This window comes from Manacus vitellinus, unplaced genomic scaffold (genome assembly GCF_001715985.3).
Source record: "Manacus vitellinus isolate BGI_N305 unplaced genomic scaffold, ASM171598v3 scaffold_50_pilon, whole genome shotgun sequence".
Classification (NCBI taxonomy): Eukaryota; Metazoa; Chordata; class Aves; order Passeriformes; family Pipridae; genus Manacus; species Manacus vitellinus.
Window position 1 is genome coordinate 4088927 of NW_021940612.1, and position 27578 is coordinate 4116504.

The window sequence follows — 27578 nt, forward strand, 5'->3', positions numbered from 1 at the left end:
GGGCTAACCAAAGGAATCTATTATGACTGTAATTAAAATGACAAAAAAAATTAATTACCTACACCATAGTTACTGATGTACTTCTTTTTTCCATATGGCTTTTCCAGTGCTTTTGCTGTCACTGCTTATCTTCATTTGTCTGTTTCTTCATTCAATATGCAATTATTTCCACCCACTACTTTACACAGGGCTATAAGAACTTACAGAAGCTAAAAGCTTGACATGTTTTAAATCTTGTAGGTTGTTGTGTAGACAGATGCCAAGATTTCACTGAATCTATCTTTTCATAAAAATTACATCTGCAGGTGGAATAGGCTTTACTGACTGACAAATGAAAAAACCCACAATGTTTCATAAACCAAAAGTGAAATCTGAAACAACAAATTGAGAGAACTACTTTATGATGCATGTGCAAGTTTTTAGACTCAAGGTTTAAAGTAAATCTGATGGGGGAAAAAGGAATTAATTTCTTAATTACAATCAAGAAACATACGGTACAAATATGATTAAATTCATTCACATGCATAAATAACGTCCAATTCCGTAACTGCTCTGACACAATGTGCCTTCTAAAAGCGAAGAAGACGAGGTATTTTAAGATTTTCCTAATACTATTATTTTAAACCTCCTGATTGCCAAGAATGTGGTCTTACTAGCAAGCACTATGTTGCAACATATAGCACATCCATTATACTGGTGTTATTTTTCTTTAGTTTACATGGATGTGTTAGAACACTTGCATTCTTGGTTCCTCTAATATCAAGTTCAGAGAACGGCAAGAGAAAAGCCATAAAGTAAAAGCCAAGGTGATAGCAATTTGGAAAAAATCCAAATGTTCCTAACTGCAGCAAATTTGCCAGTACTGCTAAAGTCAATGACCATTGGCAGAGTCAGATGTTCAGAGAAACTTCAATATGAAAATTGTAAAAATCAAGTAAAATCTAGTAAACACTCTTTTTAAAAATTTTCCCTTTTAAAAATGACACAGCATTTCACAATATTTCAATGTGGCAAATTCTCTGAAAATTAATTCTTTGAAAAGCCTGATGATTCTGCTTTTTGTGTGAAAGCAACGTGGCCAGCACCTAAGCTGGCCTGTCATTTTCATACAGATACATATTGACTACACAGCAATTGACAAAGATATAGATACATATGGATAGAACACTAATTTTAAATGTCTAGGAGACCAGATTAACCTGAATGGTTAACATTTTACATTCCAAATGCAAAGTTAATACATTAAGGCTATTACAATTCTTGATGCTATAAAACGGTTTCAGTAGAATAGTCATGTAAATTGAAAGGAAAACCAGCATCTCTTCAGACTGGAAACTAAGATAAATTTTGCCCCCAGATGAGAAATTCCTTATCTAGCCAATGCATCTGTCAGTCAAACTTGTTTCTTCCTAGATGCCTGTCATTGAAAGAGCAGGGACATGGGTCATTGGAAAATGCTAGCAAAATGAGAAAGTAGTTCTTTACAGATGAGTCTTAACCTATCTGCCAGTTTGTGTAATCTGAATTGTTCTGTTCATCTGTATTCTCCATTAGCAACGGAAATTCTAATTAAATTACAGAATGCAGGAAACGTATGGCCCTCACTGGTGCAATAGCTAGGTTTGTCTAGCACACAGTGGCAGAACTCGTTTATCTGAAAAAACACAGAATAAAATTAACACGCTCTCCCCTGATCCACTGCTCTTGAGTACATCAAGAAAACTTGAAGATGTGTAGCTTTGGTAACTGGATGCTTAGCACGGCTCTTCATACTCATGCCACAGGGGAAAGGACTCAAAGATTTCTCCTTATGAATACATAGAGCCTATAGGCCTGTGTAACATTGGACACTCAGGAAAATTAATTCTAATTAATTTTTAGAGTGAAATCAAAATATTCCTTTGTCAATATTCTCACAAGAAATTAAGAAGCAAATTTAACTTAGTTTAGATTAATTCACTTCGCTTGCAGCCCTGCAAGTATTTAACATCTTTAAGTGATCCCCTGTAAAACTCACACTTTTGGTAATTTAGTTAAATTTACCTGAGTATCTAAGTATAGACAAGACTTTAAAAAGTAAACGGTCATTAACTACCACTTCTCTGTAAAGTATGAAGCAACTTATCTAGCTTTTCTCATCACAGACATCCTCAATTAATGAATAAAGGCTCTGATGTACTTAGTTGAAATGCAGTCTCACACGAATTCTGTTCAACTGGGGGAAAAAGGAGAGGGAAGTCCCTATTTTTTTAGAGAAATGAATGAATGAGTTATGATCAGGCACATATTACTGTTGCTGCCAAAAAAATTATACATAGGACATCAGAATAAACTTAAAATAAACAGCACAGCTTTATGAAATGTTCAATTTTTATATTTACACTATAATTAGTACAAAATTGCCTTTTAAGTTTTCTGTAGCACAAGACAGTATCTACCGGACTTGATACCCTAGTATGTCAAAACAACTACTTTGAAGTATGATAAAAGAATCTAGGAATAGTTATAAAGAATAAGACACCATTTTCAAACTATACATAGTGTTTGCTTTTGATTCTAAAAAGGTACTTATATCCCCAAACGGTTTTTAATTTTAAATAAGCAGGGCAGGCAGGGAGGGGGCAAGGGGGAAGACTGGTTGTTGATACTAAAGCCTTTACTGTAGTAAACTAAATATATTTACAATTTATACAAATGTTTGACCTTCAACGAAAATATAAAAACATATCACAAGATGCAAAACCATGAAACAAGTTCATCTGAGACACTGCTGCTCTACACAGGACAGAATGCAACTTGAACTGCAAGGAACAGAAAGGTATTTATCCCCCATATTCAGGCAATGAGAACAATTTGCGTGAGGTCATAAATGAAAAAATAAAAGGCTGCAACATTCTTCAGTAGACTTGGCTTTTAAAAACTATGTCAAAAACCTAGGCTAAATCTGTCCATCTTGCCTCTGCGTTCCATCCGGTCCATGTAGCCAGAACTTAGTTGCTGGATGTTGTCTTCTATTTTGAAAAATCGAAGCAGTTTCACGGCAAGGTCTGGAACCTTAACACTTTTGTACCTTATAAAAGTCAAAACCTTTCTACTTCTACAATTAAGAACAATTTGGGCCAGTTCAACTTCTAAAAGTTATATCCCCATCATATTTTTCAGTAGATAACTTCATAGACTGTAGCTTTTTTGTCTCCAGAGCCAGTGACTATGTACTTATCATCCACAGAGATGTCACAACTAAGCACTGATGAAGATTCTTTTGACTAGAAGAAAAATAGAAATATATTACATCATTAAAAAAAGTCCGTTACCCATTTTGGATAGATCACATAAATTAAGATATCTGAGTCCACTCTTGGGACTCTGGGTATTCTAACTTTTTCTTTAAAAGCAATATCACCCTCACCTGGAAGATACTGGCTCCGTAAGGAGTTCTCCATGCATTAAGAAGGTTATCTTTCCCAGTACTCACAAACCATTTACCTAGAATATAAACCAGAAGGACTACTGAAACATGAAATAGAACATCTGACAAATTTTGTGTTTTGAATTCTTATCAATGAAATCTGTTAACTAACTACCATTATAAAAGCTCTCACCACTAATTAAAATAGTACTTTTGCTTACAATCAGTGTGGACACTCATGCTTTTGCAGTGCATTACATACTAGGAAATCCCTAGACTCTGTAAACAGAAATGACTTTTTACACATGAATCAATCCTCACAACAGCCTTTAGACAAACGGATGGTTGTTTGTAGATAAGTGCATGTGAATTCATAAAGCACAGATATTAATTCATTACTTAAACTGAGATACTAAATAAATTCGGATGATCAAATGAGCCATGGCTATATAATAATTAATCAGCAAAACACAAATAGAGCTCCGATCTCCAGTTCTGTGTTCAGGGCAACTTACCACAGTAAGCAAACTTGAGTGACAATACACAACTCTCATGAAGGTGCAGCTGATATTTGTCCGGTTTATTTACATGTAGCACTTCTACATTGCTGCTCTCCATTCCCACAGCTAGCCATTCACCAGTAGGGCAATAGCCGAGGGAAAATATCTGAAAATTATACCACATTTACACCTTTTATTAAAGAACTAAAGATAGTTATAGAAAACTACCTTTAGAGAACTAAAGATAGTATATAGAAGTACAGATAGTTCTTTCTTCTGCAGTTAAAATTAATTTGGAGAGGGAGAGAGAGAGAAATAAGGGCAAATTCAAATAGTTCAACAGCAAGACTGCAGTTCAAAATTCAAGTAACTAAATAACTCCTGGTCTTACCTATTAACTTAGGAAAAAAGAGTAGTGAGAGTAGTGTCAGGCTATCATTTTGTTCTGGATTCTAAGCATATAAGAAAGCTTCAAAATATTGTGTAGTGAGCAGCCAAAAGGAAAAGAGGGAACAATGTGCCAATTGCACTGGGCTCAATCTCACCTCTCATCCTAATTGTTTCCTTCCCACAGCACAGAGTCCCCCAAGCTGTAGGAAAATCCTGTTACCTGTGATGTGAAGTCATGCTGTTGTAGCTGTCTCCCCTCTCTCAAGTCCCAGGATCTGACAGTGTTATCCAAACCGCCTGTCCAGAGCTTAGTACCATCATTAGAAATGTCAATACAGCTGGCTCCATCTGTGTGGCCCTGGAATTGCCTGATAAAAAAACCAGATTGAATAACTATTTCCTGCCAGAGCTCAAGGTAAACACTGTTGTAGTGTTAGTTTTGGACTCTGTACATGTGTGTTATCTCTTCTGTGTCTGCTGATGAGCAAGAATTAGCCACTCCCTTTTACTAAGCATTAAATACCACTATTACAAAAATGTTTTTCAGGTACTAGAGGAATGAACTGCATCATGGCTAGCTGAATAAGTCAAATCTTTCCTATCAGGTTTTGAATAGCAAAAAACCCCCACCTGTGAGAATACTAAAGCACAGTAACTCTAGTTAAAACCACTAAGGACAACTCAGATTAAATCAAGTGCTCGGGGAACAAAATTTCCAATTTCAGAAAACAGTTTCTGTATTTTTCTTTGGCTGCAAGTCAAGAAGATAAACAAAAGGCAGATATTAATAGAAGGGGATCCAGATAGAGATCCAGACAGTTAAACTCTAGCATTGTTGAGTCACAAAGTTGCATTCTCTGTGGCAGATTAGAAAAATCTAAATGGTGCAGTCCTTCTCATTAGCAACTCCCAGCTTTCAGCAACCAGAAGGTCATCTCAAGTTTTTCTTAACCCTTTGGCAAAATCCTATGCCTCAGTGTGAAAGGTGGAGGGCAGGTGGGGAAAAGACAACTAGCTTGGGAACAAAGGGTATGAATCACTAAGAGCTGCCATGGAAAGGTCATGAGGCACATTTTGTTTTGTAGCTCTGATCTCAAAATTCCATGTGTCAGCAAGATCAGCCAGCAAGTGGTGGGAACACCTACAGTAAACATTTAAAAAACAAGACAGTTATAGATGGAGAAAGTGCACCTTTACAGGGACTAAGCATGTACAGGGCAAATGGAAGATTTTATATGAATAAAATCGTATTTATTGGCTCAGAAGTTCAACAGAAAGCAAAATTTGCATGGATGTTAACATGATTATTTGCATATAATTTTAAGCTAATTACTGATATACAGGAACTTTAACTGAAACACAGCAGACTAAGCATATTCTTCAGTGTTTGTGTTCAGAACTTTTAAGGTAACATGGCCTTTCCCAAATTAGACTATCTCTTCTCAAAATATTCTAAACCACCACTACTTTGGTAAGCATAAATTTATAAAATTTATATTCTAGTTAACTCCTGTGCTATCCTAAAGAACTGAGGTTCCACACTTTCATTACTTCTATAAGATTAATTTTCCTACTTAACATCATTAAATAAGAATTGAAAAGTCTTTTTATGACTTAACAAGGCTTAAGACATAGGAAAAGAACAAACCTCAGAGTTCCCTAAAAGGCATGTTCAGTCAATACTGATCACAAAACAGCAGAAATGCTGCTTGTAGAAACCTGCAGACCAATCCCAACTATTTGAAACGCACAGGAACTTTTACACTGACTGCATTAGGTTATGGACCAAACCATTAGGCCCTGAAAGCACATCTTCCAAGACTAGGCTGAAGATACCAAAACTAGTTTCTGCCTAACTTGGGTGCAAGCCATATTCTTTGAATAAAGAGATACTATTTACTTTGCTGTCAGGAACCCTATTCGGGGAGATAAATATTTATGTAGCAGTCCAAAGAATAACTTCTACGAAAATCTTCTGTAAACAAGTAATGACTCACCTGACCAATGTCTGATTGTGCAGATCCCACACTGCAATGTTCCCATCACTGCAGCATGAAAAACACACCTTGGAATCAGGGCTGATAGCCAGTGCATAGCAGGCAGGTGCTGAGGATGTCAGCTCTGCTTTTATACGAGGAGTTGGTGCTGCCAGGTCCCATATGGATAATGTGCTGGCTTCCCCGCCAACTATAAGGGTGCATCCATCAGGTAGCAATTTACAAGAGCGGATGTAGTTATCTCTATTCTGTACAACACAAATCACCTCAGTTATGTTAATACATGCTTGCCAGTAATGACCACTAATATGACTCTAACTACATCAAAGTTTTAAAGAGTTTGCTATTTTTTCCATTACCAAAGTACTGAAGAGGAACCAGCATATTCTAAAAGGTTTCAAACACCTACTTGTCATCACTAAATTAGAGACTGCAACTGCAGAAATTAAAAGTGCAGACTCCTGTTGCCACAGACTACACTGTTGCAAACCTGATGAATAGCAAGTTTTCTATCTCATTACACAAAAACAGAGACAAAATAAGTTTGCATTTCTGCAAATGCACTCCATAAGTGAAGGTCACCAATAGTAGAAATATTAAAGCAAATGATCTTTCACTTGGCATTCAGACAACCCTATAGGAAAATATAGTTCAAGTCTCATGCCCTTCAGGTTTTGGAATTTTTCTTTCAAATCCTATTTTGCATTCACAGTATTAAAATTAAAAGATTAGGTATTCCCATACTGGTCTTATGTTTATGTTGGTCCTTTGCTGTTCAACATGATTCTTATCGTACTTATCAATTTCACGTTTGTGATACTATTGCTGATTTCGAGGTACTACAGGAGAGTTAGCAACAGAAGACACTTCTTCCTTCACTTATTTCAAGTTTGCTTGACTGGCAGCAGTTCTTTAGTAAATGGATGGTTAAGATGCATAACTCAAAACCACGAAAAAAACCACTTGAAAAATGTAGTTAATAGCATTACTACTCCTATTTTTTTTTTCTTAATTCATGGCAAATGAGCAGTAAGCAGTGCAGTGGAAATGTTGGCTTAATCAGTCAATACTGCTCTGTAACTAAACTTAAGGCTCTGTATCCAGACACATACCTGAAAAGAATACCTATTCAATTGCACTGTTACTGCTAGGCAATTAACAAAAGGATAGCGATAAATAAAGGGTAAAGGGTGAAAAAATCAAAATAAAAAACTCAGCCCATTTACTGAATTATTTTCAGAATACATATTGCTGTGCTTTACGACATTAAGTCTTTTCAATTAACATTTCACAAACACCTACACTGCTTCTGAAGAGAAGAATATTTTAGTGAGCATGAGTGAACCTTTTTTGAATTAGCTTTTCAGATACCTATACTACTGCACCCAGTCCCTTTTGTATCCTGCACATGTGAAAACAACCAACCTATATGTATAACTTGTGGACATGAACAAAAGTATAGAGAGATTTAAAGTGACCTTGGTACCTTATCGCATTATTTCATCATGGTTGTTACCATCTTACAAAACATGAGATTGTCACTCATCACGTGAGTGAAAGAACTAGGAAGATTCTGAGCAGCCCTGCGGAAGCCAAGCTGCATTCCTTTTAAACTTATGCATAAAAATCATCAGCATAATGGGTGGAGGAGGGGGGAAGAGGGAGAAAAAAAAAATCATTCTACTCAGAAATCTGACCCTTAGTGATGATATTTGTCCCTAAACAAATCAGCAATATTATCTGTAACCTGTTATGTGCTAAATAAAAACCCACCAGGAAACAGATCTGCCTGCTATTTCCTTGTCATATGAACAAAATCCAGTCAAGGACAGCTATTTCCTCATTGAGTCTCTAAGGAGAAGCTACCTGTGTGGACAAGTTCCTGTTCACCTACCAGGCAGTCCAGCTGAGAGACAGGGCTCTTGTTGCCAGGCTGGCTGATGTCCCAGACTTTGACGCACCCCTTCCCACCCGTGTACACGTGTCTTGTGGGGTTGCTGATGGTAACTGCACACACAACTTCCCCGTGGTTCAGAGTGTTGATCTGACGGGCATGGCGAGGGATTCCCGGACCGATGAGGGCATCAGGAGGGAAAGGAACTGGCTGCATCTGACCATCTGCAGTAACGTGAAAGGAATAGGCTCTTTTGGGGAAGAGAAGAAAAGAGAAAACAAAACAAACACAAAAATCAGCCATTACAGTACTATGATGCAAGAAAAACACAATATTTTTAATTTTAATTCTTTGCCAATCATCTTTTTCATAAAAATCAGAGCTATAGTGCCAAGTAATACAGGCACATGAAACCTCAGAGGGAGATAAGGATTCACAAAAGAAATTTGCAGCTTGCCTCAACTTAAGTGTTTGTGTAGTGGGGAAGCAGGTTAAATTCTACCCTTATACCTACATCCCGAGGTCATGGCTGCTATCCCTCAATCACCTGGATAATCAAAAGAACTTTCAGCCCCTGGTTTCTAGCCAGCAGTTTCAAGTCTCTATACCACAAGTCCTACAGCAGCAGTCTCTCACCTGGCACTGCTGTCTCATCTTTCTTCCAGGAGGTTTGCACCTGTTGCCTTGCAGTAGCACTAGCCAAAGATAAAGTTTTGCTTGATTTCTGCATCTTAGCTTTAACATCACCACCAGCTGTGCTCACATGCCCCTCCTTCTACCTCGCAACTAGTGCTTTAAAGAGAAAATGGAAACATCTAGAGTGGTTGTTCACACCTTTCCTCAGAAAGCCAATACCATCATATTATAACTGTTTTCCTGAATAAGTATAAATTCTGGAAAAGCTGAAAGACTCAGTTTTTCAGATAAGTCTTGGCTCTTCTGAAACACCTTTTATTTGTATTCAGTGCATGATTTCAAGCACATGGAAACTGAGGGCTGAGGAAGTGAAATACCAGCACTGAATAAAAACATTCCTCCTTAGGGGAAGTACCATGAAGAAATTATTTCTTCATGGTCACTCAAATGCTGAGTCAGCTCTACTCAAGGACAAGGGCACAAACACCAACTAATAAAGGTTTCAGGCACAGGGGTTTCTTCGTTTGTTTTAAATAATAATGAAAATACTACTGCAAAAGGCTGGTTTTTGTTATACTAGTGAGCTCCTTTTTTGCTGCTTGTGGTTTAAGCACATCCATATCTCATGCTTTTGATGCTGCTGTTACATTAACAGCATTCTTCAAGAGGCCAAAATGGATAAAAAATGGTGAGATATGAGTATTCTTTTTTCTTTTTACTAATGATCTGCCATCTCTCTCTAGTGATACCTTTATTTTTCTAATATATTCTTGTGTTCAGAATTGTCCTTTCTTTTCCAAATCTACTTTCTTCCTCAGAAAAGTTCACTGTAGCTCAACTATTAGTATTGTATCCATCTTCCAAGAAGCCAACAACAGATATTTCTATTTAATCTTCTGTTCTGAGCAATAAGCTAGTATTTTCAAAGTATTTTATTACATGTTCCCAAGTATCACACAGTTTGAAATGAAGGAACAAGCAAGACGCCTGGATCTGTAACAGACATCACAAAGCAACTGAACACACCCAGAAGCAGAGCAGAAGATATTGCTTTGAAAAAGAGTGAGAAGAGGAGAGATGAAAGAACTGTACAGTTCTTTCATACAGAAGATAACAGTGGAAATAGTCACCCCATGAAATATCACAGTTTTCTTGGAAGGGAAGGGTAAAACCTGGTGAACAGTAACTGCTTTAAGACAGGGAAGAAATTAATAGTGCATATACATGCAATTCCTGTACTTCATTTATGTTTCATGGTAGGACATATGAGTGGAAAGCCTGCTCAGAGAATATACAGAAACAGAGGATGAGCAAGTGCAAAAGATGACAAATCTTTTATGTCATAGAAATGTCAGGAACAGAGGAAATGTAAGGTAAGAAAGGAAGTGCAAAGTTCACTCACTTACATGTATACAAGGCACAGAGTATATCAAATGTATTTTGTCCCATGGCACCCTTGCTCTTTTTTGTATGAAAAATTACAGTAATAATAAAGACTTATCTAAAAATCTGTATCCAAGAGAAACAGAGACAAGACTGTCCCAAAGCAGCTATTCACTAAACTGATCAGACACAGGATGCGAGAGGAAACAGAACAAGAGTGGCAACAAGACTGCCTGAGGGTGAACAACTGCTCAGGTTCATCTATAGAAGACACTGAAAAGCTGCGCCCCATCCTGGGGTCAAAATCTAAGTCAGTTGCAGAATATTTGTTAGCAGTTAAGAGTACACAGAACTACACAACTTTGAAGTCTCAGCCTATCCTTGCTTTTATCATGGACTGAAGTAAGACAATTAAGCAAGTATTAGGTAATTTCTTCCAGCATGCTCAAGATGATTAATTTACTTGTTCATGACTTTTTTTTTTTAATGGAAGGTTACAGCTCAAATGTTCTGTTCAATTCAAAATACCTAAATAATTGGTGTTTTGAAATGCTTAGATGCATACACAGAGATTCTCAGTTCTTGATGACATGGGGTGTCAGGAATAGAAGAGAACACTTTTTAAGTACACAGTTTCGTGTGTACTGTAGAATTGTGATGACTCTCCTGCTCTGAAACATGAGAAACCTACCCAGTGTATTTTTCATTATGTACAATTTTACCAGTATGCCTGTGTTTAAAGTGTGGCTATACCAATCATAGAAATAGTCTGTCTTTATCATCATGAGCTGGCATTTGCTTCTAATACTAGTTGATCAGGACCCAGGATGACTGAGTTTGATGGCCCAGCAAACAGACAAGGGATAGTTTTGTACAAGCCAAGAGAGATTTTTCTACAATGCAAGTTATCTGCAATTCACTGTAGAAAGAAATGGCTAGACTTTGCCAAATCCCTCTGCCAAGACAAGTACACAAAAAAGTAAATGCTCCTGTTTGCTTGAAGATATGCGGCATGTAATGCTAATATCACCACTGCCAACATACATGGGTATGGTGGTCTAGTGACTTGTATCTGCTAAGTATTATGGTATAACTTTTTGTTACACGTACCTTGTAACTTCGACAAAATTGCATCGTTTGCCAGACTGACTCTCTCTAGACAAGGAAAGCTTCTGTCCCCAGAAGAACACAGTAATGGAGACAGCAGTGCAAATGACTCTAATCGCTGTTGTCCTTGGCTTCCTCTCCACAGGTCACCATGGTAAGAGGGCTTACTCTGCTAATTCTGGAAAGGACTGTACTTACAGTGCTACACTAACAGAAAATTTCATTTTTAATGCACTAGACATATTCACAGGCCTGAATTCTCAAGATTGACAAGCATTTTCACTGTCCAGCCTCAAAAGAATCAATAGTTAGTAAAATCCAGCGAATCCTTGAGTTCTCTAAAGCTCAAGATATTTCTTAACAGGCACCAATTGACCACCATCTTTTTTTAGAACTGACAGGGTAGGTCAGAAAGTGTTGTTCAGCCTCATGACTAGCACAGATTTCTGTCTCACTCTGAGCATTCTGCCTATATGATAGATAGCTATCCAATCATGGATACCATGAATATTCATCTTTGGCCAAATGACAGTTAGCATTAAGAGATCCCTTCTTCGTATTGGGCTAACAACCACAGCAAACAAAGAAAACTGTCTTATACAAATGCACTTACAATTTAATATAAAACAAGCTAAGTATATATCAACTAATATGTAAATATATACTTGTAATTAAATAAATATTATTAAAAGAACAACTACAAGACAAACTTCTGTGCCTTTTATTTAGAAGAGTTCTGAGAAACAGTATACTGTCACTTATATTATTTCTGAATAACAGAAATATTCTTCTCTCTACTGCATCCAAAGACTTTTCTTCATCTGTGTCAAAGCAGCACAGAGAACCTGCAGAGTTCCTATACACAGCAACATAGTAAGTTTTATTCATACAACCCAGTTTCTCAGTTTAAACCTCCAATTTCCAAATAAGTATATAGCAAATATCATCTGACATGCTGAGGAAAGTTCAGAATAATTAATTCACTACTCAAGAATGTAGCAAATAAACTAAACTATCTGCCAGCTACTCCAAGTATTCAAATTGATGCATACAATTCCTGCCTAATTAAAGTATGATGTCTTAAAAAAAAACCAAGAAAAAACCCCCAAAAATACATAAAACCAAACTCCACAGATAGTCACTTAACTATGAAATACCAGGATACAAAGTGCAGCAGCAGACATGCACTGTCCTTTTGTCTTGAACAGTGTAACAATCAGAACTCAGCTACAGAAAAATAGGGTTTGATAGCTTACAATATAAAATATTTCCAGGCATTAATAATGAAAAAAGTCACTGAAAGCTTATGAATATACTTACTTAAAAGTAAAAACTTACAGCCATTGGATTATGCCATCTTCAAAAGCATTTTATGTAAGTATGCCAAATTCCATTAAAGCCAGCAAGAATGAGTCTGCCACTTAATGAAAGAATGTTTTGAGAACAAAGCCTTCTCCTTACTGCATTGAATTTAAAAACACCACCATCTGATATATAACACCAACTCACTGAGCCCTCACCCCAGTATTCTTGTCAACATACCACCAACTTTAAGTAAAACCAAGATTTAACAGGTTTTTCACACTGCCAACAGATTGATAAGCCTGTTCTCAGAAGCATGGTGGGTAACAACAAAAACACATTCAGGATGGCTTTCCAAATAACGTCTGCTGCTTTCCTACTGTTATAAGAAAAGATCAGAAAAATATACAGCTTTTTGCCTGTAATCTGGTGCAATTTTAAGGATGTTTGCAAGACTGACATTAAAACATATCCCTAGTTATTAATAGGAGTTTAAAATAAAAGCAGACAAAAACATGTGAGCATATAACTTTCACCACAGCCTGTCTTGGAACTCAGACAGTATCCTACAAGTAATAATTTTTTAATTTTTCCTGAAACAGCAAAAGGAAAAATTAAACCAAGACAGATTGGTAAATAAGACATTAGAAACATGTAACATGAACACTGAGCTCAGAAAGTGCAAAATATGAGTTTCAAAATTATATAAGTACCTGGCTAGAGGAAAACTACTCTAATTGCAACTTCCTGTTGAAAGAGAAGACAGGAATGACTGCCAAACATGAGGAGACAAAGATGTTCTAACACAGTGTTGAAAAACCTGTTATAATTCTCTCTGCCTCATTCTCTCCAGATAAACAGCTGAGTCAAATTTGCTCTGTTAGTACCTACACAGACTACTTATCCAGAAATACCTAAAAAATAATCACATATTTTAACAGGTCATACATGCTCATGAGTCTACTGCATATGGTAGGTTTAGTTTCAATGGTACATCAAAGCCACATTACCTAAAAATTTAGTGTATGCTGGTGAATTTATTTTGCTGCAACATCAATAACCCACAGCATTGCAGAAGTATTTTATTTAACAACTGCTTCATCAATAACTAAAATTTATAAATAAAAAGAATGTGTTGTCAAAGCTATTCTACACCTATGCATCACCTGTTCCACAACTGCTTCATCATTCTTTTGCTCTCCAGCTGTACATTCATACAAAAGTTCTAAATAGCTTGCTCCATTATGTAAGGTGTGTGTAATCTGTTGCTTAAGTAACTGCTTCAGACACCCATTGTCATCAGTTGCAGACTCTCTTGCCTGATAAAACAGGTGCCAGACAAGAAAGTCTGCAAGCTTGCACTACACATTTATCCTCAGTGTAGTGTAAAGTTTAGTTTCAATATGTTTTTATATAACACATTTTACAAGCATCTACCAGTTTGTAGTCCCCCTAACTTTCCCCAGAAAGGATGAAATAAAAAAAAAAAAAACCTTAAAAGTATACCTTCAGCAACTCCTTCTTGGAAATAGGTATATGCATACCTGTTCTGGGATATGACAAGTACCATTTGAGAATCTTTAAGCTTCTTTTACCAGGAAAAGACTAAAATAACCTCTTGAGAACAACCAGACACCATCCCCTTTGAAATTCTTGTTCTGTGACACAATATAATTTTATTCTCTCAAGATTTTGTAGATGTTACCAAAATCTTAAAAGTTACTTACGGTTTTCCCCCAGGAATCCCTGCTAGATTTGGAGGAATTCCAGGTACTCTCATGTGAGGAGGAGGATCAAACCCAACCTGACAATGAAAAGTGAATTAATCTCATACTTGCAATTTCTCATTCAGCAAGTCATTTTTCTTCATTCCCAAGATATTATGCATTTAACCAAAAGGTGCCTTTTACCCACAGTATTAAAGAAGTGCATGACCCTTCACTGGGGGGCAAAACGAAGATATTTTTCCTGGGCATGCTTCTGAGAAGCATTCATATGCAAAGAGAAAACCAGTAACATATATCATGCATTCACACCACTGAGCATAACACAAGAAGCTTTGTGTTAGTAGAGAATCAAAGTCCTGTGTTAACCCTGGAATTAGAGTCCATGGTATGTCAGCATGAAGCCACCTAGTGCTCTTTACCTCTGGGAGAGCTAGCATGTACCCAGGCTGGCACACTGAAGTGCTGGAAAGCAGCTCTAAGCCCCAGCTAGGATCTGTGCATGGCTCCACACTGTTCTGTGTGGGCACATTAGCTGAGAGATCTCTCCCATTGTAGCATGTAAACAAATTTTCTACAGCTTAAATAGACTATGCTCTCTTTACATACTGCAATTCCACCACATTTTCATATCCTGAGTAAGTACACACATTAAATAATCCAAGCAGAAATTCTGGCTGAAAAATACTTCAATTTTTCTTCTGAATGTTATATCTGAGTAAAAACCGTTACTGCTTTAAAAGGAGAGTGTCTGCTATTCAGAATTTCCACATTTTCACATAAAAGCCCTGTTTACCAGTTTGAAAAAAGTAGTCATACTTACAATAATGAGATGACAAGCTTAAATCCAATTTTGCAAATTTACAAGTAGGTAAGTTCGTCTATGCATAAAAACTGCCATCAAGCTCATGTTTGCAGAATCAGGCCCCTAGATTATTCCGTGTGACAGCAGGTATAACTACTATGCTCCATTTACTTAGTACATCCACAACAGCAACTATTCTTAACACACCTTAGCAAAGAGCTCCAAGATAGGTACCAATCAACTTCATAGGTTGATTTCCAAAAAAAAAAAGAATAAAATACAGGGACAGAGGCATAGATAAAAAAAGCTTTTGCATGCTTCAAGAAAAATTTGTTATGTCTGTATGGAACACAAGTGTGGTGCGTCAAAAAAAAGGCACAGCTTCATGTAGTACACAATTACAATGAAATACTTTGTGGCTAGCAAAACTATCTTTTCATTTACAGCACAAAATATTTTTTTGGCATTACTCATCAGTTAAATCACTGATAAAGATGAACAAAAAAAGGAAATACACATTAATGCATAGAGATTCTTTGTTTTCAAGGTGCAAATTTGTTTCTGCAGCCACGCAGCAAAGTGAAACGCAGTGAAGCTGTAAAGCCTTTGGTGCTGTTACAACTTGGGAATTTAGCAGTGCTAAATGAAGCATTTTCTCAGTGAACCACAATTCACATGACAGAGATTGCATGCAACGTATGGCTTACCATAGGAGATCTTCCATAGGCAACCACAGCAGCTGCAGCAGCAGCAGCACTCATCTGCGGGGACATATTGTGCAGACTGGCATAGGCTGCCCCTGGACTAGTTAACTCCCCATTCATGCCAGCATGAGGTACCATTCCAAATGGAGCAGGGTATGGTCCTGGTACTGCCAACGGTGTCCGCAAACCTGCAGCTAGAGAATAATGAAATTAAGTACATTTATTTATATATGGCAGCATACAGAGAAGAAAACAGTCCTTTTCTTCCCCTACAATACCTAACCTTCCCCTCTTACATACACACACACTGTCAAGACACATTGCCATAATAATAACCACCAGCTCTTTTTACTTAGTGTAACATCTACTGAAGTTTGAACTTGCTGATTTCTAGCAGTCTCTTCTAGCATTACCTATTTCCATTCCTGTAATATTCTCCTGTTTACATTAATCTCTTCTTTGACAAATTAAGCAGTAAAGCTGACAGACACGGTTTACAAAGCTCATGTCTGAAGCCAACTTTGTGTACCAGCCTGAATAGCAAAAGTAAACTTTGCCCAGCATTTGTCAAGCTGTGCACTGCAGCAAATACTAGTAGACTCAAAGACTGTAGAAGGGATTGCACACAGAACAACTACCAGAAACTTCTGAGAAGTCTTTTTATTTTGCATTCAGTCCAATAATCCAGAGATTATTTGCAAAAAAGATAAAGATGAAAGTAAACAAAGAAGAATAAAAGATAGAAACATATTCAAAGTCTTCATAATCCAAACATCTGCTTCTCATTAAGCCCTCTCTTGATATAAAGAATAATGCAACACATTTGCATTATAACAGTCACAAAGAACTATGTATGTAAAAACCGACTAATTTTGGAACCATAAAAACACATGAGGTAATGATTACCAGCTTGGTTAACCAGAGGGTCCATTGTTGGAGGTTTGCCAAGGCCTGGACGAAGTCCTGGAGTTGCACTAGTGCCTGGGGTTGGCACATCACCGCGAGGAGTTGGTGTGTTGGATTTCAGAACAGGCGTACTGGCTTTTTCATGCTGGTATCATTAAACAAATTAAAAGAGTATTATTTTTAATCTAGGCCATATTACACAATTTATCACAACAGGAACTGGAATGCTGGGCACCGACTACCTAGTCCCTCAGCCAATTTTCATATATCTACGCAATGATGACTACATTAACTTGTGAGAGAGAAATGCTGCCAAAACTAAAATAAGAAATGTAGAAAGATATCTTTCCTCTTCCACTAACATAAAAAAATAGATGCCTGAGCTAAATTTTTCAGGACAACACCATATGCATTACCAAACTATTTTAGCTTGAAATCATTAATATCTCAATTATTATTGGACACAGCAAATCTAAGTACAAAAACAAAATACCACCTCGATTGATATTATCAAAAAAACATGACACAAAAGGTACAGATAATCTGATCAAATTATTAGTGATACTGCAGGAAAAAGTTTTCATAGAATAACTGCTTATTTGGAAGAGTTTACGAAAAATCTGGAGCACTTCTTAGTGACTATATACAGGCTATGTTAAACCATAAGCTACAGCTCCAGAAAAAAAATAAACAATGCTTAAGCAACCCTTGTATTTTGTAATAAATTTGCAACTCCTTTGACAGAAATGTAGCAAATACAAGAAATCAAAAGAAAGCAGAAAATTATGAGAAGGAAAGCTGAGTAATACTATAATACTACTGGAAAAACAATGATCGATTTCAGCTTCAAATGTTTAATGCCAGGTACTTTGTGTCACAAGTAGTTGCAAGAGAACAGAGTTAGATTTTACAAGAAAGAATATTTATCTGGACAACAGACAGCTACCTACCAGACCCATTTCTTTGGATTTGAGGGAAGTGGAACTTCCTGAAGAGGCTGTAGATGCTGGACTGCTTGAGGCATCCTTCTTTAGTAAGCGGGTTTTATCTACACCATTTTCACGGGGTGAATGAGTGGGACTTGCCCTTGGGGAAGAAGGATCCTAAGACAATTGGAAGGGAAGAACCGTACAGAACCCTGTCATGCCTTGGTACACAAACACCACTAACGAGTCTATGACAAAAAAATCCTAGGAGAATTTAAGCAGTAAGTTCAAACAACAAAACATTTTGCTATCTTTATAGAAAAAAAGCTGAAATCCCTTCATCAATTTAGAGACATAAGTAAAATCATATAGCAAGCAATCTGGTTTTATTTTACACTACATGTAATCATAAATTGTTCCCTAGCACAGAGCTTGCAATCTAAGTATACCTAAGAACAAACTAAAGCAAGTGCACAAAATGTATCGTAAGCACAAGGGAGACCAAAAGTAACTGCAGTAAGTTGATACCGTTTTTCTGCATACATTCTCTACACTTTGCTAGTGACAAACATTTTGATAATCTCTTTCAGGCAATACAGACCTTGCTAATCTCTACCTTCAGAAGAAGAGATAAAGATGCATGCTTTCACAGATTTCACAGAATATTCCGAGTTGGAAGAGACCCACAAGGATCATCAAGTCCAACTCTTAACTGAATGGCCTGTACGAGGATTTTTATATGCCACAATATCAGCCACGTTTTTCCTAAAGACCAACTACAATTGCCTTGCTACTTAAATCTACAGGAAAAACTGAAATTACCTCTCAGGTGATTATTTTTCTCTGTTCCAGAAGTACTCTCTGCATTTATTATAATGTGAAATACCCAGCCCCACAAGCTGAAATGCTATCAGAGCCCTGCAGGTTCTCCAGGCTCCTTTGGCTCATAAAATTAGTATTAGGTAGGAAGCACACCTCACGAGAGGGCACTAAGTCTACTGACCAATTATTGAGCAGTTTCATTGTAAGCAGGGCTTCTGAAAGGATTACTAAAATCACTAGTTTGATACCTATTTTTCTAGTTGGCTGTAATTTGGGCACTCGGAGCTGCTAAAGACAATTCTCTACCATCTCCTCTCCCTGTGCTTTTCTCAGAGCTGAAGAACCTCACTACCATCTTCCGACTTCCTACATCACTTTGTTGTATAAAATAAAAGATGAAGAAAAGGGAACACCCATCCCCTCACCTTGATGCCATTGCCAAATCTCTGCCCTGAAGAAAAGAAAGTGTCTAAAATCTCTGGAAGATCTTGTGAATGGACTGACTTCATTCTAAAAAAACGCTTCTGGAAAATGCTGTCTTTAACAGAGGATGTTAAAATACAAACAATTTTTAAGGCAATCTTTTTAATAACAGTCCTACTATTAAATACAACATTAGATGTCTTCCTTTTACATTTGAAGACAGTAGTTTTGAAAACCTCAGCCTTCCACACATATCTTACACAACTCTCTACATTATAGAGTAGCTGTGAAGCCTCAGAACATTAACTGCAGAGTGAACAGACCTGGACAAAGCAGCAGAAGGAAAAGCGGAGAAGGCAACCAGACAAAGCTCAGAGGAGGACATAGTAACTGCAGGAAAGCAGATATTGTGAATATTTTAACATATCCACACAGAGGATTATTTTTCTTCTAGCATCTAAACCCACTTTTCCTTTAACTGTTGGGCAAACATCAAGACTACAAAAAAGAAAAAAGTTACCTCATTGGATACATCTACAACCAAGTTATCGTCACTCTTGTCCCCATCACTGTCCTATTAAAAATAAATAGTGTTCATTTCAATTAGTACAATAAGAGCCCAGAGAGAAAGATTATGCATCTATTCAGACATTTTTTTGTTTTTCCTAAATAAAAAATAACCAGCCTTTCATTAATTTATTAGCAATAGGGAGAACCATGAAAACAGAAACACAACGCCTTACTTCTGCTTTAAAAATAAATCCCAAATAAAGTAGTACTAATTGAAAGATGACGATGTCACCATCAGTTCAAGTTGCAGATGGTCCAAAACTCCTCATTACCATCATAAACAGTGTTACCACTGCTCATAAAAGAGAAAGGCACTCTGTTCATACACTCATGTATTAATCTTAGAGAAATTACTGCTTGTGCATTCCTAAAAAAGTCTCAGAAAAGGGGAGCTTTTTGGCATGTTTGATGGATCATCCTTCTCCAAGTGATAGGAGCATTTTTCCCCCTTTTCCAGAAAGGTAAGTTTTGAAATGGAAAGTCCTGGGAAAGAAAAAGCTTCAGAAATGCTAAGGCATTTCAACACTTCTGCCTAAGAAAACCAAAATACTTGGACATTCCTAAATAGAAATGTTCTACTGCAGCATTTTGACTGTTTCACTTAGACCTATGTTCATCTGAGCTGCTCTAGTGCCACATGATTGCTGTTACTCAAGTACCTCCTATCTCCTATATAGGCTGGAATGCCCTAGTAGACACATTCTGTGATACACAGTGGTCTAGTGATACCCAGAGTGCAACAGGGTGGTTCAATCAGAAGGTGAATCTTGACTCAAAACCAAAGAAAGAAAGAAGTCAAGTGATGTCAAAACTTTAAATTTTTGTGGAGGCAAGTTTGACATTTCTAATAAAAGTACTTCTAGTAAAAAAGTTTCCAGGCAAACAAATCAGACATACAAGATTGCTCAACTGTCCCCCATCTCTTCCTTTCAAAAGAACCCCAAACCAACAGGTAAATTTCAACCCTACCCTTCTGTTTTAACAGAATCTTGCTCCAAGAAATACCACAAACATATTAGAGATCCCAGAGTGCCACTGGAGACAGAATTACTGCTCTGTTTGCTACTCAGGCACCTATCCAACTAAGAGACGCAGAAAGCTTTAGCTCCAACTATCCAACACCTCTTGAGAAGTAGGAAGCACCCAGAGTGCTAGAATAGGTAAGAACACATTTGAGAGTGTGGGAGAACAGTAGATGGGACAGTTGTTCACCAAAAATATCATTCTGAAGGAGGGCAAAATTAGCTACCAAGCAATGTTTAACTGAACTCCACTGACTTCATCATCTTGATAAACAGAAATTTACTGGGATAATCAAAGGTATGTCTTAAAAATGCTATTAATATCAGAAAATTCTCCTAACTAATAAACCCACACATTGAAACTACACAGATCCTAACATAAAAATTAGTCAGAAGTCAAAAAGAGGAAAAAAAATTAATTTTGCATCTTTTTCCAAAAGCAACAATTCCTACAACTCATTTATGTCCCCTTTGACATTGTCCTTACAAGGGTTTCATACAAAATGAGCTCAAAACCAGCAGCTTTTTATTTGCAAAATTAGGGAACCCTCAAAAAAAAAAAAATCTTCAAGATTAGAATCTGGAACTTTCAAATTGTTCAATTCTTTATTTTGAAGCTGACTTCATTCGTAAAATCCATTTCAAACAAGCAGCAGGCAGAAACACATTTAAAATATGGATTAAAAAACCCCTACTTCTACAGTGCAGTAATATCCTCTCCCTCTCCTTTCAGTAGAAATACATGAAAAACAAGCAAGTCAAGCTTTTTCTTCCTTTTCTTTTTATATCAAATGTAGCTTAAGAACAGTTAATCTTCAAATATTTAAAATGAAAAATGCCAATAGAATATCAAACCCTCAAAGTTGAGGGAGTAAAACGGGGAAGTTTGCCAAACCCATCAAAACAGTGTTATTAGAAAGTGGTGCAAATACAACTTGCAAGATTGTAACAGCACTAACATACCCAATAGCTGCTCAAAGATATTCTCCAAGTGGAGAGAAATTACCAAATACTGAGGAAATAAAGTTTATAATTTTCTCTTGGGTTTTGCTGACCAAGAAGTAGTTATCTGGATCAAAAAACCCAGAAAAATTGCCACATTATTGCTATGTCAAAGTACAGTATGTTCTGTTAGATTTAAGTTCTACTTTTCAGAACTCTCTCACACCAGTCCTAGTCTCTTAAACCTGTTCAATTATCATCCTGTGATTTGGCTCAACTTTAGACTTGAAATTGAAAGCCTGTGTGACCCTTCTGAGGCTCACATATCTTACACTGTTGTACTGAAGTGTCTCTTTGAAACTAAGCAACGAGCAAGCAAGCTCGTCAAAAATACAGAACACAAAACTATGAACTTTTAATTTCAATTTGCTTTCTGCTGAAACTACCATATCAACCACAAGCAAACTTTAGTAACTTGGTAGAGCCTCATAACACATGCAATTTGCAATGGTAATTATTACTCAATGTGGTAATAGCTAGTTACCAAAAAAATTTACTAAAACCTCCTCAAATGCAAAATCCTCCATTTCAAACAAACCTTCAGGTTTTAGAGCAGTTCAAAAAGGAACTCAAACTCTAAGACAAGTTTCAAAACACTTGTGAATCCCAAACAACTACTCCTGGCTCAGTTTTCCCTGTTGAGGAGTATCACTTAACAATATCCCAAACTACTGAGTCTACTTTTCCCACAACACAAATAATATCTCTCTGGCACATATATTCACGTACTACTACTGCCATAAGAAACACATTTCCACACTTCCTTGTTCTTCACAGCTCTTTTACAAGCACAGTATATGCAAATAAATTAATCATTTCTTTGACACAGATTTGCTTACATAGTGGCTGGAATCCTTATCATCCACCTTTCTCTTTTTGATGTCATTGGCATATTCAGGCCCATTCCTGCGTTTATCTGTGCTTCGTAGACTGTCAGGGACCAACAGAGAATTACTCTGTAAAGACAAAAAACAAGATCAATTAAAAATTCCTTTTAAGATTCCTTCACATATGCTTAAAAACTCAAACTGAACGTGATAGATGCTTTAGAAATGTGATACCCACTTAAGTCTTTCATTCAATTTAATTCAAATCAAAGTCCTCCAGGCAAACATACAGACCTTCACACATTTTAAGAAGCTTAGATTTTCATTGCTCAACTTATCAAAAGTTTAGTTCACTTGTCACTCATTACCTAGTTAACTAATTAATTCAACTGAATTTACGGTTTAGGAGAAGTGGGCTTGCTGTTTATTCATGAGCAAGTAACAATGACTTTATAATTTTTTAACATTCAGATTCCATCTAATAAAGGATATTACTAAATATAATCTGATTGACTCACTTCTAGACCATCATAAATTGATGAGGCTTTGGTATTTCTACACCTGCAGGGACAGACAATAAATGGCAGCTTGCCTTTAACGCTTAAAATAACAAATATTTGCTGAATAAGGTTATGCAGTAATCAATTATTAGCCGTGGTGAACTCCAATTGGATTCCTTCAACAAATGTATTCCAAACAAAGATCAAATATTTTTACTTCCAGCATAACATTCACTACTAGTGTGAAATTAAGGCTAAAGTGTTGTTTAATCAGACTTGATCTGAAAAACTGAGGCCAACACACACACAAAAGACAAAGGACTAATCTTTTGCTCAAACTACATGGATTGCTTTCTTTCATGCTAAGTTTGCTAAGTACAAACTGTTGACCCAAAGAGTATTTTAGACATTTTTCAGTCACATGACAATTTGACATGCCTTGGATTCCCATCTCCATCTCTGTTCCAGCTAAAGCATTAAAACGTGTTACAATGAGTTCTTTTAAGTGCAGGATTAGCATATGCAAGAGGGCAATTTGTTCACTGATGTGTTAATGCTGTGAACAATACTGAATGAGTTGAGAAAAAAAATCTCCTTTCACAAAGACCTGGTAAGCCTAGATCCTAAAAGCTAAGTACATGCTTAGATAAATAAAGATATGCTCACATAAATATATAAGTAAATAAGCATTTTTACACACACACACACACACACGTAACTCTCCCAAGAGAAAAGCCTAATACTGATATATACTTCGGTATAGTATATCCTGATAAACTATATATCGATATATAGATATATATTTCCTCAAAGGAAATATTAAGATCTACTCAAGAGCCAGAGATATTTACCCTTAATATAGCATAAACATATACTAATTGCCAGTGAACTGTGCACTGAATAGCTTCCCCTTTAAAACCTGAAGACACCAGGGTAGTTTCGTGCAGACACAAATGTTTAGCCCCAAGGAGAAGGAAATTGAAACAGGGTACATAAGGCAATCTGAATCCTCTTTTTCTCCTAATTCAGACGCTGAACTTTAAAGCCAACTCTAAGCTCTTTTATTCATGACCATTCAACCTAAACAAATGCCAAAGGGCTTGCATAAAGCATATAGGAGAGCCTATTGAAATTCAGTATCAAGAAGCTCAAAATAATGTCTTTACAAATTGTTTTGCAGCTAAAAGGTGGGCTTGTTTGATCATTGCACTAATTGCCTTGACAAATACACTCGGAATTTAACCCCTTATCTCCTCCCAGGTGCACACAAACTCAGGGATTCACTACTTTGAAAAACTTTAAAACCCATTTTCAATATTACAATATTGAATCCATCATGTTTATAGCAGTAGAAACACCTTAAGAAGCAATCTGTCCATTCACTCTTGACCAGAGATGTTTTTTCTCTTAAGGAGAAAAGTCTTAAGGATGCTTTCCCTAACAAAAATAATTGAAAATATCTATTTTACTACTGCGGAGTTTAGAATAAATGATCAAGAGAAATGTAGTAAAGTGAATAAACTCAGTTCCTTGCTTTAATTTCCCAAAATAAGGTGTGAATAGCAGAAAGGTAGTAAAGGGACAGCAGCTGGGAAAAATTTAGCTGCCTATTTGGGAGTTATGGCTTGCAAATTTCGACAACCAGTATGTGTAACTACAATAACTAATTTTTTTTCTGTTTTACTGTAAAGTCTACCTAGACAATACTGACAATATTTTGTACTGTTCATCTTGTGGAATTTCAAAATTGTGAAACATACCTAGGAACTCCCACCTCCCACTGTGTCCTAAATGCAAAGATTATTAGATTTGGTTTTTCTTCAAAAGACTGATGGCGTCTCACATGAACATGCAATCATATCACAAGCCTATTTAGCAAAACATATCCCCTATGGTCATATTTACACTGCCTTTCTATAACTTACTACATTAATTTAAAGCATCCATGCTAGAAGCTGTTGTAGAGCAGCTTCTTTCACAATAGCTATACCTGAAATTGCAAATATGGGTGTGCTGTTGTTCTGACAAAATTTACCAGTAAAATCAAAAATTAAAAAGTTCCTGTTTTGTTTCCCATAGGAATTCAAGGAAGTTCTAACAATTGTGACTAAAATCAGGTAAAGTATAACACTGGATGAAAAATAGTTTGCTACTGTAACCTATTACCATTATTCAAATCACCAACTATGCAACATTTCATTCAACAATGTAAAAATATGAATCTTTTTAATTAGTGCATATGGTAGATCCAGAACACTGAGGAAAGGAAGTGAATGAAAATACAAATAAGAACTGAGAAAGAGATGATCATACAAACCTTGGGCTAGTGATATCTCTTACGCGTGTAACAATATGGTTCAGGGAACAGTATACTAAAAGCCACATTTCTTTATTTCAGCTCTGGCAGAGATTATATTTGCTGTATGTCCACTATAAAACACAGAGCCAGCCAGAAGACAGCAGCAACGGCTTCACAATATTAGAGTCTCCTTATCTTCTCTTTAAAAAATAATAATCTGTTAAGCTGTTCTACCAGGTCTGCTAACAACTAACTTTGATTTTTAAAAGTAGGAGAAGAATTTTTATTTTGGCTATAATGAGTTTTTTTGAATACCACTACAGAAATTTTCAGCTGGAATTGACCTTCAGTAAAAATCAGTTTGTACAAAGAGGGCAAAAAAATACATACACAGCTAATTTCCTAAAGAGAAATTGCATGGCACCAGTTTTTATCTTGTCTTAATTTCAACCGAGTAGATGCATAACTGAGAACAATCCTTGCTTTCATACTAGAAATTTGATTTATTAGGGATTATCGATGCAATATCTGCAAATCGTAAACCTCAGATCAGAACAAGTGGTCAAAACCGTTTTAAGTGTTTTCCTTTTCATGTGTATAATTCACTTTATACACATGAAGCCCTCCTTTTCAAGTAAGTCCTGAAAGAAGAAAAAAAGTCTAATGCAGCACGGCTTTCTGTCAGTTACCAGACTGCATAAGGGACACACATAACAGGGAACTTGTGATTCTAAAACAACTCTGCTGCCAGCAAAAGTTAAACACTAAACCACCAGCAGGCAAATGTGAAGCAAAAACTAGCCATGATGCACAGAAGGCAGGTTTCCTATCAGCAATATAATGCACATTATTCAGAATGCACTTCTTTGACTGCCACGCTGTTCCCCATTGGAACCACTTCCAAACCACAAGTCTATGTGCCAGAGGTACAGGCTGAGAGCCCATAGTAACTCATTTAGCCCCAGTTATAATACAGCACAGATAATTCACTAGTACATACAGAACTGACAATTTACTTTATGCTGATCATTACAGACATTAAATAACAGTATTTGCATTACATTTCTGCGCATGGTTCAACTGCACCTGGTCCCAATTACGATATTCTCTTGTGCTGGCTCAACTCTCATAATCCTTTCCCCCAAAGACAATGCACAGACACAGGCTCGCTCTGTGCTTGGTCATTCCATGACCCACTGCACATCCAAGTAAAAGGCAGCCACCTGCCATCACAGCCAGTTACTCAGGTGACAATTTGGGCTTGCCCACATTGCTGAGAAAAGCCTCTGCATTTATTTAACCATTGCAATGGATCTCTGCTGCTGCCACCCACAGAAGTGCTATCTACAGATACGTATATATAGACAGTAACAGGTAAAATCCCGTGCCGCGTAGGGAAAACAGGACCAAGTCTAACACCTACACCCCAAAATGTCAGTTGCTTATTGCCAGGACTCACTGATAAGAATAGAGTAGATGGTGGAAGACAGACTTAACCGGTCCCCAGAAAGGCACAAGAAGATTATGCTCAAAGTTATTCTACTACAGAATCATTTACTTTGACTTGTTGAATATGCTTATAGCAAACACACATGTCAACAACCCAAAAGTTAACTTATAATGTTAGGATGTTGTAAATTAGTGGTGATGGAAAGCTACTGACTTCACCTTCTTTTTGACCATCATTTTATGTCATATTTAGACTAGTATGTTCATACTAGGAACAATGAATTTTAGAAACCTGAATGGATTTGAGTCACTCTCCACATTGATTTTACAATCGGAAGATGTTAACAGGGAGTAAGACTTCTGTTGATTTCATTATTTTCTAGCTAATGTTTGTTAGAATTAGGGTATCCAAAAAATTTATACCAGATACCCCCGAATCCCTTGGTCCTTTGTCATGACACTCATGCTGCTTTCAATCAGCTACAAACTAAACTGCAACAGAGCAATCCATAGCTCTTATATAGGATCAACCTCTGTTGAAGTTAATCTGTGGTTTGGATCTATACTTTCTTCACAAAGGCCAAGAAGCATATTTGTGCTATGCTATGAGTAACCTACATTTCCATATAGCAACTTTTATGATTTTCCTCCCCCATTTAAAAGAAATAAAACACAAAACAGCTTGCACATAATATCACCCAAAAAGTAGTATTCAATTTTTTATGTTCCTGTTCTCCAGGACTCGGAGAGGAAGAACAGGACAGAGAGCTTAGTGCACAGAATATTTTTCTACTCTAAGAAAAGAGTGTTTGCTTTACAAAACAGTAGCAACAATGCTCAACAGTGAAGGAAAAGAAGGTCTTGAAAAATTTATGAATACTTCCTAAGTCTTAGAAAACAAGCTCAAAGTTTTTGAAAAGATAAGCACAAACTTCATATAAATCCCAAGCACACAATGAGATTTCACTGTCTACAAATTAT

General features: G+C 36.7%; 1 protein-coding gene across 4 annotated transcripts in view; it reads right to left on the reverse strand.

The window, feature by feature from the left end:
- Positions 1-1975: 1975 nt before the first annotated feature.
- TLE1 (TLE family member 1, transcriptional corepressor) overlaps positions 1976-27578 on the reverse strand; it is a 68468-nt gene continuing 42865 nt past the window's right edge. For 3 of the 4 annotated variants that reach the window (XM_018080986.2, XM_029962927.1, XM_018080988.1), the window contains 12 exons: positions 22362-22478; positions 19449-19502; positions 17708-17860; positions 16758-16902; positions 15855-16045; positions 14346-14422; positions 8191-8440; positions 6297-6544; positions 4520-4667; positions 3925-4075; positions 3410-3486; positions 1976-3266 (listed from right to left, as the gene is read on the reverse strand). In XM_018080986.2, coding sequence (XP_017936475.2) covers positions 3159-3266; positions 3410-3486; positions 3925-4075; positions 4520-4667; positions 6297-6544; positions 8191-8440; positions 14346-14422; positions 15855-16045; positions 16758-16902; positions 17708-17860; positions 19449-19502; positions 22362-22478 — 1719 coding nt within the window. In that variant the 3' untranslated portion in view covers positions 1976-3158. The remainder of the gene's footprint in view (positions 3267-3409; positions 3487-3924; positions 4076-4519; positions 4668-6296; positions 6545-8190; positions 8441-14345; positions 14423-15854; positions 16046-16757; positions 16903-17707; positions 17861-19448; positions 19503-22361; positions 22479-27578) is intronic. The other variant, XM_029962929.1, reaches the window with a different exon arrangement.